This window comes from Myotis daubentonii, chromosome 4 (genome assembly GCF_963259705.1).
Source record: "Myotis daubentonii chromosome 4, mMyoDau2.1, whole genome shotgun sequence".
Classification (NCBI taxonomy): Eukaryota; Metazoa; Chordata; class Mammalia; order Chiroptera; family Vespertilionidae; genus Myotis; species Myotis daubentonii.
Genome location: NC_081843.1, coordinates 50,297,315 through 50,316,352, shown reverse-complemented (window position 1 = coordinate 50,316,352; position 19,038 = coordinate 50,297,315). Strand labels below are relative to the sequence as shown.

The window sequence follows — 19,038 nt, the reverse complement described above, 5'->3', positions numbered from 1 at the left end:
TTTCACAGGTGGATTAAAAGCAAGTTTTAATATCCTTGCCTTCTTTTGCCCAGTTTCCTAAAGCTACCTGTCCAAGCATGAAGGCACCCCCAGGTTCTGACAGATACTGTGCCCATTACCCACACAATCCTCAGGACACAGCCAAGCTGTAGGGGGAGGACCAGCACTTTTGCACCCTCGCCTTACATTCTCCTTTGAAAGCATCCAGAATTTCCCATGTGATTTATCTGCCACACCCAACTAAGGAAACAGCAGAAGTGTGACTCCCTACAGATGGTTTAATTTACTTTTGGACAAAATTAGGACACTTTTTAGCCTGTATGCAGGCTGCACCCTTCTGATTATACGAATCCTTCGCAGACAGTACCAAAGAGCAAATTACACTAATAAAGACAATCTCCTGCTATTTTCTTTTCTGCTCTAGGAAGGTTTATTTCCCTTTGCTAAAACTAAAGTGGCATTTCTCCGTTACCAACTCATTCGTTTCTACCCTGCCCCTCCTTGAGAAGTTGTGCACTAAGTCCAGTAACCAAGTTCCATGTGGTTGCAGCTGAAGAAAACACAGCAGTCCTACTTCACCAAGTCTTTGCAGTGATCAATGAGGAGACGAGATCCCCCTGCTCAGCTAAGCTACGTGCCAAACAAAAACTTACATCTTTTCCTAGTACTCTGAGTTCAAACTGCGTCTCCTTGAAATGAACCTTTGTAATCCGAGGCCTGAAAAAAAAAAAAAGCAGATGGTGGTGGTGGTGCTATTTTTCAGAATTAACCTTTCAGAAATTCAGTGGAAAAAGATTGGTTCATACTGTTTCCCCTCTATACTACTGCAATCACTGTAGAGTTCCCCGTATACCCTCTGCTCTATACACCTCCCTAAACCAAACTCCATTCTCATTCTGTGCTTCCCCAGTAAATGCACGCACGCTTGGAATCCCCGGCCCCAACAGTGTTACTTTCCCAGACCCAGTGCAGAGCCGGAGAATCCTTGGTCCCTCTCACACCTTCCCACTTAGTGAGAACTCATAGTGGTCCTGGGAACCCAGCCCAGTGGTGCACACTGGAACTTGTGGGGAATCCTACTACACAGCTTCCACCGACAAGAGTCCAGAATCACAGAGAAAACTTCTCTGAAATTCACAGAGAAAATATATACTGATATGCATTGGGAGAAACTTTATAGCCAATTTCACTCATATTTATCAACTACTAGAAGTGTACCTGTTTTCTTTTCCCAACCCTTTCACTGACACACAAGTCCCATAAACCCAAAACATACAGTATATAACTTGAATACCAACACTGCCACAGTTTATACTTACCAGAAATACTTCCCCACTTGCTTTTTATTCTTGTAGACAACAACACCAACTGGGGTTAATCCTAAGAAATACTCAGATTTGTTTTCTCCCTGCAAAAACAAACACATGCCTATAACTATAAATATATTCACTTAAATGCACACGATCAAACTGCAACTGGCCAAATATAATTTGTCAGATTGACACTGGATCTAGTTTTTGAAAGTCGTCAGCTTAGAAAGCTAGCTAAGCTATGATGGTAGCTAACTTGCTGCTCATTGTTTTCAAAGTTTTAAAGAAATTTTTTCTAGTGCATTCATACTTGCAACCTCAGTTCATTAAAAGAGCCTGGACTACTAATCAGGCCTCTGATCGATCCACCCCATTGTTCAACCCTGGCTGCACATTAACTAGAATCACCCATGCAGCTTGAAACGCTGATGCCTGGGCATTACCAAAACCAGTTAAATCAGAATCTGCAAGGAAGGGGCCCAGGTATCAAAAACACAAAAATGCTCCAGGTGATCCTCCTGTGCAGCCAAGGACTAAGAGCCACTGGCTTCTACCAATGGTCCCTTACCCGGGACTCACTGATCTTACTTTCTGATGTGAACAATCATGAGACCTGGTTCACCACCACCCTCTCCAGAAAGTTCAGGCAGCCACCTGCAGGCATACAGCTGGATTTTCTGAGGTCACTATCACACTCCTTCCCACTGACACCTGTGACTTTAAGACTGCTCAAAATTTTAAAATACAGTCTCTTCTGATAAAGACTAGAGACTCTTAATTTCCAGGCAATGATAAATCTCAATTAAGAAAATGGGATTCTGAAATGAAAAAGTTGCAGAGTGGGTGCCAAGGACATATACAGAACTGTCTGTTTATGTTCATCTTATTTCTACTCTGAGGTCAAATAACAGATTGCAAAGTCCCAAGGACATTAGTCAACTAATAAGTTTTGAAAGAATACCAACTGTTGCCCACTTTCAGTTTTAAAAATTCAATCTTAAAGGAATGCATGGAAGAGTCTAAAGAGTCCAGTTTACTTACCATAAACTCCTACTGCCCACATTGTGACTTGGGATAAACATTACACAAACACACAAGTATTTTGCAGAAGACTCTCTTTTTATACATTTCCTATAAAATACATTTTTTTAAAACTGAAAACCTAACAAGATTAGTGTAGCTGGAAGGGGAAAAGATAACTAGCCCACTCAATTGTAGAAGCATTCATGAAGGACAATTGTATAAAGTATTTAATGATGAATGAGACTGAAATTTAATATATCAGGGAACTACTACTTCCTCCCAAATATGTAACTTTAATTACCATAGAAATGGTATATATACCCAGGGACACAACTAACTCTTTACAAACTCTGAAAAGCAAAAAACATATTACAAAATAAATGCATGACTGAGTTATTTACATTACAGTAAATTTTATCAGGGTTCCTTAAAAATTGAGTTCCCTAATCCAACTGACAAACACTCTGCCTTTTATAATCTTTAGCAATTCATTTCCGGTAAAGGTACATGGCTCATTTTCTCAAATAACCAAATTTGACTATTGCTAATAAAACTCATAAAATGAAAGACCATCACATTTCAATCTCACTGGCATAGAATAACCAATTGATAACCTTAGAGAAGTGGTTCAAAGCTTAAGACCAGATCCGGAACATTCAACACAGATTCCGTGTAATTGCTCAGTGACTATATTCAGCAAGTTTTCATCAGTTACTAAAGAAAATCTGCAAATATATTTCTAATAATGCAGTGGCAAAAACTACAATAGATGCCCGATCAGTGTGGCTCAGTGGTAGAGCGTCAACCTATGAACCAGGTCACTGTTTGATTCTTGGTCAGGGCACATGCCCAGGTTGTGAGCTTGATACCCAATGGGGGACATGCAAGAGGCAACCAAGCAATGATTCTCTCTCATCATTGATGTTTCTATCTCTCCCTTTTCCTTCCTCTCTGAAATCGTTAAAAATATATTTTTTAAGAACTATAATAGGCAGTAACTATAATATTGACAGAACCTACAGATGCATAAAGAACCACAAATAGTTGTAGCTGTATTGTTGTCTAACGCCTACTTTAAGTAAATTTATTAATGTTTTTCAGCCGTAAAACCTATTTTTGGAAAACCCTCCTGTTTTCTGCCTAATACAATCAATTACAGACCAATTTTAAATTGTTTTGACGTTTAGCTAAGCCCCTTGGAACTGTTTTCCAGATTGTGTTTTCAAGCCCAGTTAATTGTTTTCTACACATGGAAATATAATCACAGACTTCTATGCAAAACTCATTAGGGTTTAATCCACACAAGAGATTCTCTGTGTTTGCAAAACACAGATGAAAAAGCATCATCTGCTTTCTACACAACAGGATTGCAGCTTTCCTTTGGGAGTTTCAGTGGCACTTTAAGAAAAATGTCATCAGATTAAAATATTTTGTGTTAATTAAATGTTACTCACATAGACGGGATGGAGGTCAACGCCGTACATCTCCAGGGATTTTGCAGTCCTCAAATAATTCAGCTCTGCTTCAGAAGGAGCCTGACCCCTGAACCCAGCACAAAAACAAAGAGCTTACTCTATGACAGCCACGACATAGGGAATGAAACCATCCTCGCATGTTCCCTGGAAAAATAAGTAACCCTTTGTGCTAGTGCAAACCCAAGTCTTTGTACTTCAAGAAGCCCCTTGCCTTCTTGATGACGAAATTGTACACCCTTGAAAGAAGGTGACACTTGTATCAAGTTCATTTCATTTATCAAGTCTATTTTTGCTCATTATAGCCAGTCCCAATGTCCTAGCATATATGAAAAATTCTCCGTTTCAGAAACCCCGAGAGAGATTAGTAAGAATATAAGCACTCAAATTAAAAAAGTATACCCTGACCAAGAGTGCAAAGCCTCCATGCACCAGCAGCTCTTCACCAGGAGCAAGGGGGGTGAGAGCAGTGGTGGGTAGCAAGAAAAGAATGGGCTCCCCACCACCCAACTGGGGTCTCAGTGGCACCTCCTGAGCACAGCAGTCTGGTATTTAGAAGTTGTAAAAAATACTAGTCATTGTCTTAATACAAAGGATAGACATATTCCCTAAATCTTTATTGGTGATAATATACAGAAACTAGCATTCATTCCTAATGAGGGTGAGAATTGGCCAAGAATCTCCATGGATGAATGGAAATGGTGTGTGTGTGTGTGTGTGTGTGTGTGTGTGTGTAAGAGAGATTTTTTTAATGGCTAACAAAAGGAGCTGTAAAGTTTTTAAAATTAAGAAATTCTTTCGATGCAGCTATGGTACCCTGGAAAATCCAGTCATAAACCATACTTTTCAAATCTATGAAGACTGCGACCACTCATTGAAAATTAGACACAACAAAGCTACCAAACTTTGATCAAGTTTTCTTCTCTTAGAAATAACAGTCACACTGTCAACATCATTGCATACAATATGTAAGACCCTTCAGTCAAAGCTCCTTGATAATTTCAAAATATAACTGTACTTTGAAACTCCTAGTAGAATTAATATTCTCAGAATATGCCAAACACACTGCCCTTCACAATGTTGTTACAGGCACTGTCTTAGCACCCACTTCAGCAAAACCGTAAAGTGAAGGACTCTATAATCAGCTGGAGGGCATTCTGGTGCATGCTAATACAAGATGGAGAGCCTGGTTTCCCTGATTGCAATTCAGCAATTGACTTCTCTGCTACTCACTGAAACAGATCCTGTAGGCAAACATTTTTTGTTGACCAGATTAATTCTGCATTTTCCCCCTTCACTATAATACATCTAAAAACAAGCAAATTTAGCACCTGGGCCCCATGGTGTAATGGTTAGCACTCTGGACTCTAAAAACAAGCAAATTCAAGAGGGAATGTTACATAAGAGGCAATAAAGCAAAGTTAATCAGTATAGAGGATTTAACCAAAATAACTATAATTAAATTATGACTTCAATGCTATAGGCCATTATTTGAAAATCCTACTAGGGGCTTGGGTATATTCTCAGAGGTGCATTGTAGTGTTAACATAATACTCTCCGAGGCTCCACACGGGTGTCATCATTATTTTCAGATTCATTGCTATAGACTGAATAGGACTTGCTTATAACTGTGAAGAATTTACATACTTATGACTTAGCAGATCCAGAATACCTTAAAGCTTTTGTGGTTATAAATTATATTTATAGTTTAAAAATAATTTCACAAGGTCCTAGTGACTGAAAAAGTAGAATACTGCAAAAATACAGTATATACAGCATGACTCCATTTATGTAAAATCATACACAAATCTATACAGAATATATTTTCTCTATGGGAAATTATTCATAGAGGGAAGTCTGAAAGGCCATTAACGAAAAATATCTTGACTGTCCTTTAAACTTTATAAATTGTTTGGATTTTCTATGAGCTTCTTAGTGTTATAAGCAGTTAAAACTTGAAAAAGAAAAAGAATACTAGAATGTTCCAGGCAAAGGTGAAGAATTTATCATTCTAGAAACTCATTGAGCCTGCCAATAGCAAAGGACGGTGGTTGATGTAATATAAAATGTTATTTCTCCAGCTTTATTGAGATATAATTAACTGATATTGTGTATGTTTTAGGTGTAGTGTGTGTTTGATACATTTAAAAAATATATATTTTTTTCATTTCAGACAGGAAGGGAGAGAGAGAAAAATAGAAACATCAATGATGAGAGAGAATCAGTGATAACTGTCTCATGCATGCCCTACTGGGGATCAAGCCCTCAACTTGGGCATGTGCCCTGACCAGAAATCGAACAATGACCTCCTGGTCCGTAGGTTGATGCTCAACCACTGAGCAACGCTGGCCGAGTTATTTAGTACAGTTTTATATTTCAAAATGATGGTCACTGTACTTAGCTAACATCTCCATCTTGTCACGGTTTCTTTTTTGTGGTGAGACCTACATTTAAGATCTACTCTCTCTGCTACTTTCAAGTATATGAATAGAACCTGAGGGCATTATGCTAAGTAAAATAAGTCAGAGAAAAACAGACACAGTATCTCTTGTATGCAAAAATCCAAAAAAGCCAATCTAACAGAAACAGACTGGAATAGTGGCTCCCAGGGGCTGGTAATCAGGTTCGGGGACATGGGGGAGACGCTGGTCAAAGATGACATCTGGGGGTCTAATGTACAGCCTGTTAATTATAGTTAATAACGTGCCGTAACCGGTTTGGCTCAGTGGATAGAGCGTCGGCCTGCGGACTGAAAGGTCCCAGGTTCGATTCCGGTCAAGGGCACGTACCTTGGTTGTGGGCACATTCCAGTAGGGAGTGTGCAGGAGGCAGCTGATCGATGTTTCTCTCTCATCGATGTTTCTAACTCTCTATCTCTCTCCCTTCCTCTCTGTAAAAAATCAATAAAATATATATTAAAAAAAATAATAACGTGATTCTTACATTAGAGTTTTATGAATTCTTTCTATGGCTTCTTCAAGTTCTTCCTTCTGATCAGGAACAAACCGGTATTCTGACACATATCCTGCAGTATGCTTATATGGGTCATAATCTCCAAGTTCAGCTAGAAAAGGAAAAAAATTATAATTTTTTTCATTTTAGGAAAATATTCTCCTCCAATATACAGGAATACAAATATTCCTATCATGCTTAAACATGTCCTTCAATGCCTTATTAATAAATTCACATATATGTAAATAGTTTTAGTAAAAAATAACTCTGATGTGCATATATATGAATGGTATAAAAAAAACCTTATCTTAAAAACATAAGTTCTGTGTTTTTGCTTTCTGAAAGACCATAATTATTTTCATTCCAATTATTCTTATCATTTAAATGAAAAAAAATTATAAACAATTTAGAGTACAGACATTGGAAATATTAGAATTGAATAACAGCCATGACCCCAATATATCCTCTCAGACAATGACACCAAGAAATGGAGCATATGATTCAAAATGTATTTGCCACACATAATGGTCATGAGAATATAATACAATGCTGCACATAACCCCATTACAGTTTATACAAAGAAGCAAAATGAAACCAGAAAGCTCAGTATATTAGGCTTATAAAAAATTCTCTTCCTTACATTAATCCACCTTACAAACCCAACCAAGTTCATCTATGCAACATTATTCCTAGGATATTTTTTCTAGGCTGGGTCTAATCTGCAAAGGCCATTCAAAGGCAGGGAACATGCTGTTTCGTTGCCCCCATCCTCAGCCTCAGTCTCAAAAATGACAATGCAACCTGGAAATGCCCCCAGGGGAGCAAATATCAATGCCAGGAGCTGAAGTGCAGTGAGTGCCAAGTGTGTGCCACACTCTGCACTGGCGCTGGCACCTGACCGCATAGGGTCTTCACAACAGCTGCCTGGAAGCAGCGTGGTCTCTGAGACACAACAGCTTCAGGGAACAATGAGCTCAGGTGGAACGAGAGAACAGATTTCCAGACCCTCCACTTAATCAAGAATCAATGCTACGCCCGTGACTAAACCTGCATGGGACCCACCACAAGGAATGTATAACTGGCTTCATGTTGACCTCCTCCGAAGGGACCTGATTAAAACCTGATTCTGACTAAATTCGATTTTTTTTTCCCAGTAAAACATCTTGATAAGAAACATTTTAGCATATAAACTCCCTTAAAAAGAAAAATTCAAACATTGTTCTCAAAATCTCTGCAGCAAATGAACGTCGGTGGAACCTACACTGGACAGCATATGCTCCCAGCTGAGCAGCAGTGCCGGCAGGGCAGGGCAGCCGGCCCTGAAGGACATCTTGCTTCACTTGCAAGAAAAACTGGTATCTAAAAGAGAAATGGAAAACGAGATTAATGATATCTTACACTACCCAGACCTGAAGCTTCAGAGCCTGACTAATGAAAATAAAACGCTTCCTGGTTTTTTGTACGAAGGGGGCGGCTGTGTGAATAGACTTTAAGTACCCTCTGCAGGGGCAATGCAGGGTAGTGACTAACAGGGGAAGGCTCTCCACTTAGCCTGGCTGGACTGCATCCCAGCCCCAGTACTCCGCAGACGGTGGCCTGGTCGGCTGCCTGACCTCTCTAACAGCCATCTCTTCACCTGTAAAACTCAGACAGGGAAGTAGCTACACCTCACACGGCTGATGTGGAGGTTCTATGTAAGCTACTGTTACACTGTCATTACTGCCATTGCCACTGCTGACAACATGCTCATAATGGGAGGAACAAATCACAAGGACCCAGCCCTGATGACGTGTTATCTACAGGGTGTACAATCATTGATGAAGGACAAAAGGTCATGATAGTGTCATTCTATCAATCCTCCCACTTATTAAGATCCTCCCCATTATCTGCAGCTTTGCTCATTCCATTTGCCTAAAGAAAACCTGTTATCATAAGAGTGCCACCCACTGTTCTAAACACTGTAAATATAGTAACTCATTCCAAGTACTTTACATACAATAACTTATGTAAGACTTTAAAATGAAGTCAGGACTATTATCACCTTCATTTTGCAGATAAAGAAACTAACAGACACAAAGAGATGAAGTAACTTGTCCAAGATCTCACAAGAGCTAAATAGCAGAGCCATACCTGGATTCTAGGGCCCCTGACCCTAGATCTCTCTTAATGAGGGTGCTAAGCAACTCTGGCTAGCTTCCCACCCTCCACCTACCCGCCCTCCATTCAGGCTTTCTGTCAGTGGGTTGAGAGAGGCTAGAGGTTTATGAACCAATACAATGAATCATCAACACAAGCCCCAGCCACCATCTTTCTCTCTCCCTGTCTCTTTCTCTATCAGATATACACACACACACACACACACACACACACCCAGGCTGTCCTTTGTGATTTATCTTTCTTTGCAACGTGTCATTGGAAGGGGCAGAAAAAAAAAGCAAAGAATGAATTCTAAAAATCAGTTGTGATAAATTTCTCTTTTCCAAATGCTCACAACTAAAGCCCTTAGTGAGGATAACCAAACGTTAGCTGCTACTCTTATCATTTCTAGAAGACTGATATCAACTTTGTGCCCACAGGCTGAAGTGAAAACCTGCTTAACAGCCTGTGCTTTTCCACTGCCAATAAATGGCACCACAGTTCTCCAGACACCCAAGTAAGAGAAACCTAGGAACAACGTGTAAGCCCTGGCACCCACATTCTATCTCTAAACCTGCTGTTTTGGGACTACATGTACTTCTCCCCATCTCCTACTCCCAGTCACTGCCCACTGGACTTCTAAAACCTTCATGTTCTGTCATCATTCAAACTAATCTCCCTTCCAAATTACCTTCCCAAGAGGTAAAAAGGATCACGTCTCTCCCTTGTTAAAAAAAATCAAACAAAAAACAACCCTTAGGTCTTCAGGATTAAGTTCAAGATCCTTAAAATAGCTTGTAAGACCTCTGCTTACTTCCTGAGCCAGATCTCTTGCCATTAACCACTGACTTCCCATCACCACCACTCCCCATCATTCACATTTTCCAGCCCCACTTAATTACTTTCCACTCCCTGAATGCTTGGCTACCAAATCCACTTTGTTATAGTCATCTGTGCTCCTCTTGAAGAGGAGTAAAGTGATATTAGCAGATATTAAATGCAAAAGCTTATAACAAAAGAGACACTGCACTAGAATTACTACTGCTTGCTAGAAACTTGCATTTAGCCACACTCTCTTTCTGTATTGTTAACTTGGAATTTATTTTCCTGAAGTGTATTTTTTTTTTTTTTAGAAAATGGGTCACAGATGAATATTTGTCTTGCTGTATTAAGACGTTTATAACATCTGACTGAATAGTCAAATCCTTTGCCAAATACAGAAACTGAAAGATTTAATCCCATAAGAGTTTGCTTCAAAGAGAAAGGGAAAAGAGAAACAGAGGGAGGTGAACAACAAAGACAGAGCTGAAACAGAGAGAAAGACAAACAGATACCAAGGACAGGAACCATAACCCATTGTTAATTCTACTCCCACTCTAGAGGGCTCCACACACTGTAGCTACTCAGTAAAGAACTGCTGTCCTGATGGATGGCTATATGAATGAACACACAGAAGGATGAAAATGGAAAAAACTGAACATTCTTTGCTGAGAAATTCATGAAGAAAGAGGAAAAAAAGGACATCTGTTCAAACTTCTCTAGATAACTTGCCTTTCAAAGATACTAGAAATCTTTAAGTCATTGCATAAAAAAATCCACTAAAATCAAGGAAGACAAGTAAACTATTTTTAATTAGGAACTTGATTAATCTTTATGATAGCAAGCATTATGTTAGTTTTATATAAGACAAATTTATGACACAGTAAATTCTATTTTTATATGCCAAACAAACACTATATCAGGTCCTATTCGTAATTAACTGTCTATAAATCATTTTGTCCATTTTATGGGACTTAGAGTACAACCAAATATTTTACTTAAATTACAGGTTTAGAGTAGCTGGGCCCGTCCATCCATCATTCTTTCTTTTCTTTCTTTTTTTTAAAATTGATTTTAGAGGAAAGGAGGGAGGGAGGGAGAGAAAAATTTTGACTCGTTCTACTTATTTATGCATTCTTTGGTTGATTCTTGTATGTGCCCTGACCGGTATCAAACCCACGACCTTAGCATATAGGGATGATGCTCTAATCCACTGAGCTACCCAGCCAGGGTTCTTAATCATTCTGATTAAGGCTATGAACGGATGCTTGAGCCATTGTTTATCTTTGGTTTTAGGGTGAATCTATATTCTAGTTTACCTAGGACAGTTCTAGTTGTGCCTATTATACATGCCTAAGTATTAATAACTCTCCTAGTCATTCTGCAGTGTCAGGGTTTGAACAATAAATTATATTGTGACCCTAGTTATATTTTACCCCTATTGGGGGAAAAAGGATGCTGACTAAAAATGATCCACTTAATAAGGAAGCTTTCCAGAATACATTCTGATGCAAGGCAGAGCTTCAGAAAGCAACAACTGGTCACCTTTTTATGTAAATTACCACACTGGTGTGTATGCACTATCTCCCTAGTTAGATTGTGGGCTCTGGGGGAGAAGTGCTCCATCTTTCCTTACTGCAACACTACAACCAGTACAGCACAAGAGAAGGGCTGAAATACTGGCCTCACAGTTTTCCGTGGATCTGCTGTTCAATGAAGACAGCTGAATTGATACCAAGGATGTTCGAACCATGAACAATTTAGGACGTATCAGAGGCGAGAAAAATGGGCAAAGAAGGTTTGCTCAGAGAAGGGGCGGAGAGACTCTGATCTTTCAGGAGCCCAGACAGAAGGTTCTCCTGAAAGACAGCGAGGAATGCTCACACCAGACAGCCTGAGGAGCACCTGACCAGAGGCCCTAGTGAGGAATCTGAAAGACTGGGGACAGGCAGAAGTCTGATTTTTGGGTGCCAGCTGAACATGGCCCTGAAGGAGAGCTCCTATCCACACAGAAGCAGGATTGGCTTCTGCACCAGAGAGAGGGAACACAGCTCGGGACAGCAGCTGAGTCACTTTGGATCAACTTATATGCGAGGGACAGAGGGAAATGTTTAAATAATAACATAACATTAAACACTGTGGAGGAAATAGAATGTACAGCTTAAGAAGAAAATTTGTAGAGGAAGCAACCACTAATTCTCAAGAGAAAGGGACAAAGAAGTTCTGGAATAACACTTTAGCCTCAGAGATTTAAAACTGATGATTAAAATACAGGAAAAGTAGCAATAGTATCACCTTACATTTGTATAGTCCATTAAAGTGCACAAATTTCTTTTGCACCCATAGTGGAAATCGACCCTCCCTCCAACTCTGATGAACTAAGGGCCACTATCTTCACGCAGAGACGGGGACTCTGGAAGTGGACATGTAACTGAAGGTCACTCAGCTACCAAAGAAGCTGAAACAAGCTCATCTTCACAACGTGAAGAACATGGACTACCAAAGTAGCAATAATAATTGACAAGCTTAATGTCAATCCCCAGAAAATACTATAAAATATTATAAAACAGAGACCTGTTTTCAAAAGCTAAAAAGTGTTCATTATGAACCAGTCATTTGGAACTAACATTATTTTCTTTTGTAGGAATAGTTGTTAGATCCTTAAAAGCTCAGGCAAATTTCAATGACATCATAGATAGCGTTGTCAGCAAAGCAATGCAGTCTGTCTGGCCTCTCTCCTCGTACTGAAACCCTATCTTTCTTTGGTCTCTACTGAATCTCGTTGGTACTCAGTGCACTGAAACACAATGCTCCATGTAGTTACTGAATGAAGGGCAGGTGAGTGAGCGAATTCTGTCTTTTCATGCAAATTCAAGAAATGCAGGCTAGAGGCAATAGTAGGATGATTCATAGCTAAATGAACAACTATACCCAGGAAGTTCTGATTAGTGGATTGATTTTAACCTGAAAGACCTGTCTCAGAGCTCCAGTTGGTCTTTTCCTCCCTAGTTTTGTAATCAATAATTTGAAAATGTAAAATAATTATTACTGTTTCCATTTTAGCTAACTGTACCATCTACTTACATTTTTGCATTATAAGCACTTTGCATGTATTGTCATATATTCCTCCAACATCTCTTTGAAGAAATAGTTTAATTCCATTTTACAGATGAGAATACAGATTATAAAACGATTAGGTAATCTTCTCAAGATTACACAACTAGTGAGTTGCAGAGCAAGGATGCAAACCTCAGCCTGTCTGACTCCAAAGCCCATCTCCTTAACCCATACTGCATTATGCTCACCAAATGTGCAGCGGGCTCAGAGCTATGAATGACATGGAATACACAGAAGGCTGTCATAATATTTTGAATTGGAACTGAAGTTAAGTTTAACAGATGTCATGAGGACACGAATTACTTTAAGGACTGACAAGAGGGGAGAGATTGTATTTATTCTGCATAGACATATTTTAGAGCACATAACAGGTACTCCAAGTTTATATGATTCTTTCACTTACATTTCTCATGGTCTGGAACCTTACTTTCCAGTGTATCCCATTCATATTTAGCCTTTTGTCCTCTAACTACAAGATCCTTCTGGAATACTACCTAGTATAACCATATATGTACATGAGAAGATTCAATACAGAACTATCTATAATTTTTAAAAAGGAAACACACTGGAGAGCCCACCACAAGGCATGGCTAAATAAATTGTGTAATACTATGCAGGAGTAAAACGAATGGGTTCAATAGTGCAAGACATCTGCACAATACGTGGGAAACAATGATTACCAAAAAAAAAAAGTGGAAGAATCAGTATGTATAAGCATGTTTACCACAGTATTATTTTTCATATAAAAAATTATAAATAACTTAAGGGCCAATACAGAGAAGGCCAGAAATTTTTTCAAAAGAAATGAAGCAAGATAAAGGTTCAATTTGAAGAGGATGGCCTAAGTAGACTCATCCTTTAATAATGTATACTGGAGAATTTTGGGTTTTTGTTTCAGTTTTTTCTTTTGCCAAAATTATCTCATACAATTGACTCCTTTTAAAAAGTCCATTTTGCCTACCAACTTAACATATTTATGCAAATCATTAACTTTATCTTCAGGACACACTAAGAATAAGTGCACAGTAATATCACATTAAATACACATTTAATTTACCTAAATTCAACTGTATGTTTTTGGCAGTAAAAATAAATTATAAATTGTGGTCATTACATGTAAGTAAGCCAATCATATCATCTGGTTCTTAACTATATGATCAGGTCTAATACTTAAGGAAAAACAGGTGGCACCAAATTATTTGTGGGTTTGTAGATAACACAAATCTATGTATTCTGTTAATGAGCTGTTAGGAAATGTCTGGTCATCATTAATATCTGGTGAACAGATGGGATGTAATGCATTATAAGATACTGCCCCCCTCCAGCCCTGATCATGCACCGGTGCGGTCCCTCGACCTGGCCTGTGCCCTCTCGCAATCTGGGACCCCTCGGGGGATGTCAGAGAGCTGGTTGAGCTGGTTTCGGCTGATCCCGCAGGCCAGGCGGAGGGACCCCACTGGTGCACGAATTCATGCACCAGGCCTCTAGTTCATATATAACTTTTGACTCCCTCAAAACTTAATTATTAATAGCCTACTGTTGCCTGGAAGCCTTACCAATACCTTAAACAGTCAAGATATATTCTGTAAGTTACATGTGTTATACTGTATTCTTACAATAAAGCAAGAGAAAATATCATTAAGAAAATCACAAGGAAGAAAGAATACATTTACAGCATTTATTGAAAAAAGTCCATGAACAAGTGCACCCACTCATTTCAAACCAGTGTTGTTCAAGGGTCAACTGTATGAGAGTTTCACATACGCTATTTTATTGAAGCTTACAAAAACCTTATGAGGCAGGTACATCTATAGTTCTACAAAGAAACAGGCATAGAGAGGTTACTGACAACCTCAAAATGAAGGACTTTCCTCGTATTTTCATAAAATGTTGTTTCCTTACAATTCCCTAATGAATTACAGAAATAAATGTGCCTTTATATCACCTGAACTCAGTTTCCCCATGAGCCCACAACTCAGAAATCCTTCTTGACTGCAAGAATATTCATAAAACTCTTATCAATATAATCCCACTCTTCAGCATCTCCCCAACACCCCAGACCTTCTCCCACAGAGGTGTGCTCACAGAAAGCTGAATGGACAGCCCTGCTTTCCAAATGCTCGCTAACAATGTGGTGATAGACAATGTGAACGCAGACATCAGCACAGTACTAAAGAAGAGGCCTAATTATAGCACTTCAGGGTATAACAGAAAATATCCAATTAAATCACTCTTTTGTGTGCAGTCTAGAATCAAGGCAAAACAAAGTGTAAGGGAAAGATGAAAAAATGTAATAGGAACAAAACCACAGACTAACTTAGTTTTCAAAGATATGATTTCAAATTTTTTGAATAACAAATTAGGCTCTACTTGTAAAGTTGGGGGAAATGATTTTGTTTTGCTACCATGTGCAATTTAGTCACAGGTGGAACAGTGAAAATATCACAGGATTGCCTGCTCTTTATAAACCACTTTCAAATACTGGATTGAGCTATCTTAACAACAGAATCAACACCTATTGAAAATTCTGCCTTAACTGAAATAAAACATTTTATGACAAAGGTGAAGTAATACATCATAAAACACTAAAAACATCTTTTTAATTTCCTACAGAGATATAAGAGAAACCCCCGAACAGCTAACATCTAAGCTATAACCAATTAAAAAGAAATAAATGGCTCTTCAAATTTATATTTACATATACAAACTGAGCATTAAAATACCTTCCTTTACCCAGTTCAAACGGCTACTTTTATGACTTCAGAGGCTGACTGCATCCTTCACAAGAATGATACGGAAATACCCCATCGCAACAGATGCAAAATCCATCATTGTGTCACCCAGGTGCATACCACTGTTCATACACATCTATCATCAGACATTGATCTGCCTCACGCAATGCTGGTTTAAATTTAACTCTTGCAGGAGATGCATTACAAAATGCAGGTAGACATGCATCCAAATGGTTGACTCCATTTTTTAAATAAAGCCTTTTGTATATGCCATACATGTACTGTTCAAAAGCTAAGTCAATACTGTACCTGGTTATTTCTTCTTTAAGCTTACATGGATCTTCAGCATAGAATTTAATTCCAAAATACAAAGTATATGGAGGTCCAGCTAAAATAAGAAATAGAAATTAATTAGATTTAACATAATAATTAGGCAAAGTAGTAGTGTAATATTATACAACTATTAAAAATTATATTTCCAAAAATATTTACAAGCAATTTACTAAATAAAGGGTTAATATCCAAAATATGAGGAACTCATACAACTCAATAGCAAAAACAAAACAATAAATAAATGGACAAAGCACCTAAATAAACATACAAATGGCCAACAGATACACAAAAAGGTGCTCAATATTGCTAATTACCAGGGAAATGCAAATCAAAACCACAATGAGGCATCCCCTTACACCTACAAGAATAGCTATTATCAAAAAGACAACTGTTGAGATCAACCGAAGGACCTGTATACATGTATATAAGCCAAACCAATGGACAGGGGGATGGGAGCATGAGTGTGTGGGGCGGGGGGGGGGGGGGGGCGGGGGGAGGGGATGTTGGGGTTAATTGGGGGGGGATAAGGACACATTTGTAATACCTTAACTAATAAAAAAAAAAAAAGACAACTGTTGGTAGGAATGTAAAAACATGTTAAAAAAAAAAAAGACAAAAGTGTTGGTGAGAATGTAAATTGGAACAGCCATTATGGGAAATAGTATGGAAGTTCCTCAATAAATTAAAAATAGAGCTACCATGTGATCCAGCAATCCCGCCACTGGGTATTTATCCAAAAGAAATGAAAGACAGATCGCAAAGAGATATCTACATTCCCATGTTCACTGCAACATTAGTCATAATAGCTAAGATATGTAAGCAATCGAAGTGTCCATCAATGAAACAATAGATAAATAAAATGTGGTACACCCACACCCACACACAAAGGAATATTATTCAGCCATAAAAAAAGAAGGAAATACTCCAATTTGAGATAACATGAATGAAACTTGAGAATTATGTTAGGTGAAATAAGCCAGACACAACAAATACTACTTGATCTCACTTATATGTGGAATCTAAAATAGTCCCACACAATATAAAATAATATTGAATTTGAACTGTAACTAAAAACAAAATTTTTAAAATTAAAAAATATATAAAATAAAATAGTCACACACATAGATGCAGAGGGTAGAATGGTGGCTGCCAGAGGCTGGGGGAGGGGGAATGAGAAGAAGTTGGTCAAGAGTATGAAGTTTCAGTTATACTAGATGAGTGAGTTCTGGGAATCTAACATACAACCTGGTGATGTTAGTTATTGACTGTGTGTTGTATATTAGAAAAATGCTAAGAAGATAAAATTTAAATTTTCTCACACATACTGGTAACTATAAAGATGTGATAAATAAGATATTTAGCTTTTGATTATGCTAATCTTTTCACAATGCATATATCTAAACATTAAGTTGTATACTTTAATTATATACAATTTTTACATGTCACAGCTATATCAATAAAGTTATTTAAAAATTATACTCACTAAGAATTTCTAAAGACAAAAGGAAATATAAAATGAAGTAAGACTTCAACTATGCAGGTATCTGTGTATGTATGGTCTACCCCAGTGGTCGGCAAACTCATTAGTCAACAGAGCCAAATATCAACAGTACAACGATTGAAATTGTAAGATACGTAAAGAGTGCAAGGGAATGCTTTGATATCAGTATACATTGTGAAAGGGTTTCCTCCATCAGGTGAACTAACACATCCGTCCCCTCGCGTATTAACCATTTTTCCCAATGAGAACATTTATTCTACCCTTAGCAAAATTGATATGTTAGAAATATTTTACCATGTATACTCTTACCTTTTTAGAAAAAAAAATTATCAGTGAAACTATGTGGATTAGGGTCAATACATGTCTCATTCTTAAACTTTTCTGAATCTAAGAATGTGTTCTTACATATTTAAAAAGGCATTTCGCCCTAACTGGTTTGGCTCAGAGGATAGAGCATTGGCCTGCGGAACTGAAGGGTCCCAGGTTCGATTCCGGTCAAGGGCATGTGCCTGGGTTGCGGGCACATCCCCAAGTAGGGGGCGTGCAGGAGGCAGCTGAATCGATGTTTCTCTCTCATCGATGTTTCTAACTCTGTATCCCTCTCCTTCTCCCTTCCTCTCTGTAGAAAATCAATAAAATATATTTTAAAAAATAAAAAGGCATTTCTCATCTCAATCACGTGCCAGATACAAGAACTATATGCACAAATACCAAATATATATGAAACAAAGCCTGGAAACGTACCTACATGGGCCAACATAAAATAGTTAAACACTCATATTGTGGAAGAGGGCACACGCCCCTTGGGTGCCAACCACAATATATTATGCTTTTCCTAGAAATATCTCCATTTCAGAGAGTATGAATCTAACCCGCACTCTCTGCAAGCTGCACACTTCACATCAGTGTGTTAAACAGATCTTATATTAAAACTGTTTTAAACAGATTTGCTACCTGGTGCACTGATTGGTGATCAGAGTTTCTAATTTCTTCTTCAACAAAAGCTCTCCCACACAAATAAAAAAGGTATAAAGTATGCAATTCAGTAAAAATACTTCCACCTACTCCTGTGACCCTCGGTCTTTGATAGTGTGCAGTAGACAGAAAGACTAGTAGACTAGTTTTTCTATTTTCATTGTGTCAGAACTATGAGTCTTATGAGTAAATTAAGTCAAAAACTTTAGAAGTTGGGGAAAGGAAATTAAATGAAACATAGGTAATAAACCCATAATGCACTTTTAATATACAAACTACATCAGTATTTACTATTATTATGACCCACACGCGCTATGCTTGTAGAACCCCACTGCCCTGTCCCTGGGACACAGAAGTCAACCGAGACTACAGCCCTGCTCCTCTCCCTCATCCGGGTAGGCACTCCTTATGCTAGAGCTTCTTTAAAAACTAAATTCTAAAAGAAACTTTGCTGTAATTTTTTACCACTAGAGCTGATCCATATGTTTGATTTCTACGTTAACCACTGTGCTTCTGAAAAGCACACCCCTCTCCCTGAATATAGACGTCAAGGAGGCACAGACTATTAAATATTAAATATTTAGAAGAGCCAGGAAGTCCACCCTCTGCTGATCCGTCTTTGTCAATCAAGCCCTATGTTACTGAGCAGATGGGTCGGCCTGTGCCTG

The 19,038-nt window shown here is 38.3% G+C and overlaps 1 protein-coding gene across 4 annotated transcripts in view; it reads right to left on the bottom strand.

The window, feature by feature from the left end:
- EPB41L4A (erythrocyte membrane protein band 4.1 like 4A) overlaps positions 1-19,038 on the bottom strand; it is a 206,585-nt gene that overhangs the window by 81,046 nt on the left and 106,501 nt on the right. For all 4 annotated transcript variants that reach the window (XM_059693915.1, XM_059693918.1, XM_059693917.1 and 1 more), the window contains exons 5-10: positions 15,871-15,949; positions 8,019-8,116; positions 6,749-6,869; positions 3,788-3,875; positions 1,320-1,408; positions 654-717 (exon numbers count right to left, since the gene is read on the bottom strand). In XM_059693915.1, the coding sequence (XP_059549898.1) occupies positions 654-717; positions 1,320-1,408; positions 3,788-3,875; positions 6,749-6,869; positions 8,019-8,116; positions 15,871-15,949 (539 nt within the window). The remainder of the gene's footprint in view (positions 1-653; positions 718-1,319; positions 1,409-3,787; positions 3,876-6,748; positions 6,870-8,018; positions 8,117-15,870; positions 15,950-19,038) is intronic.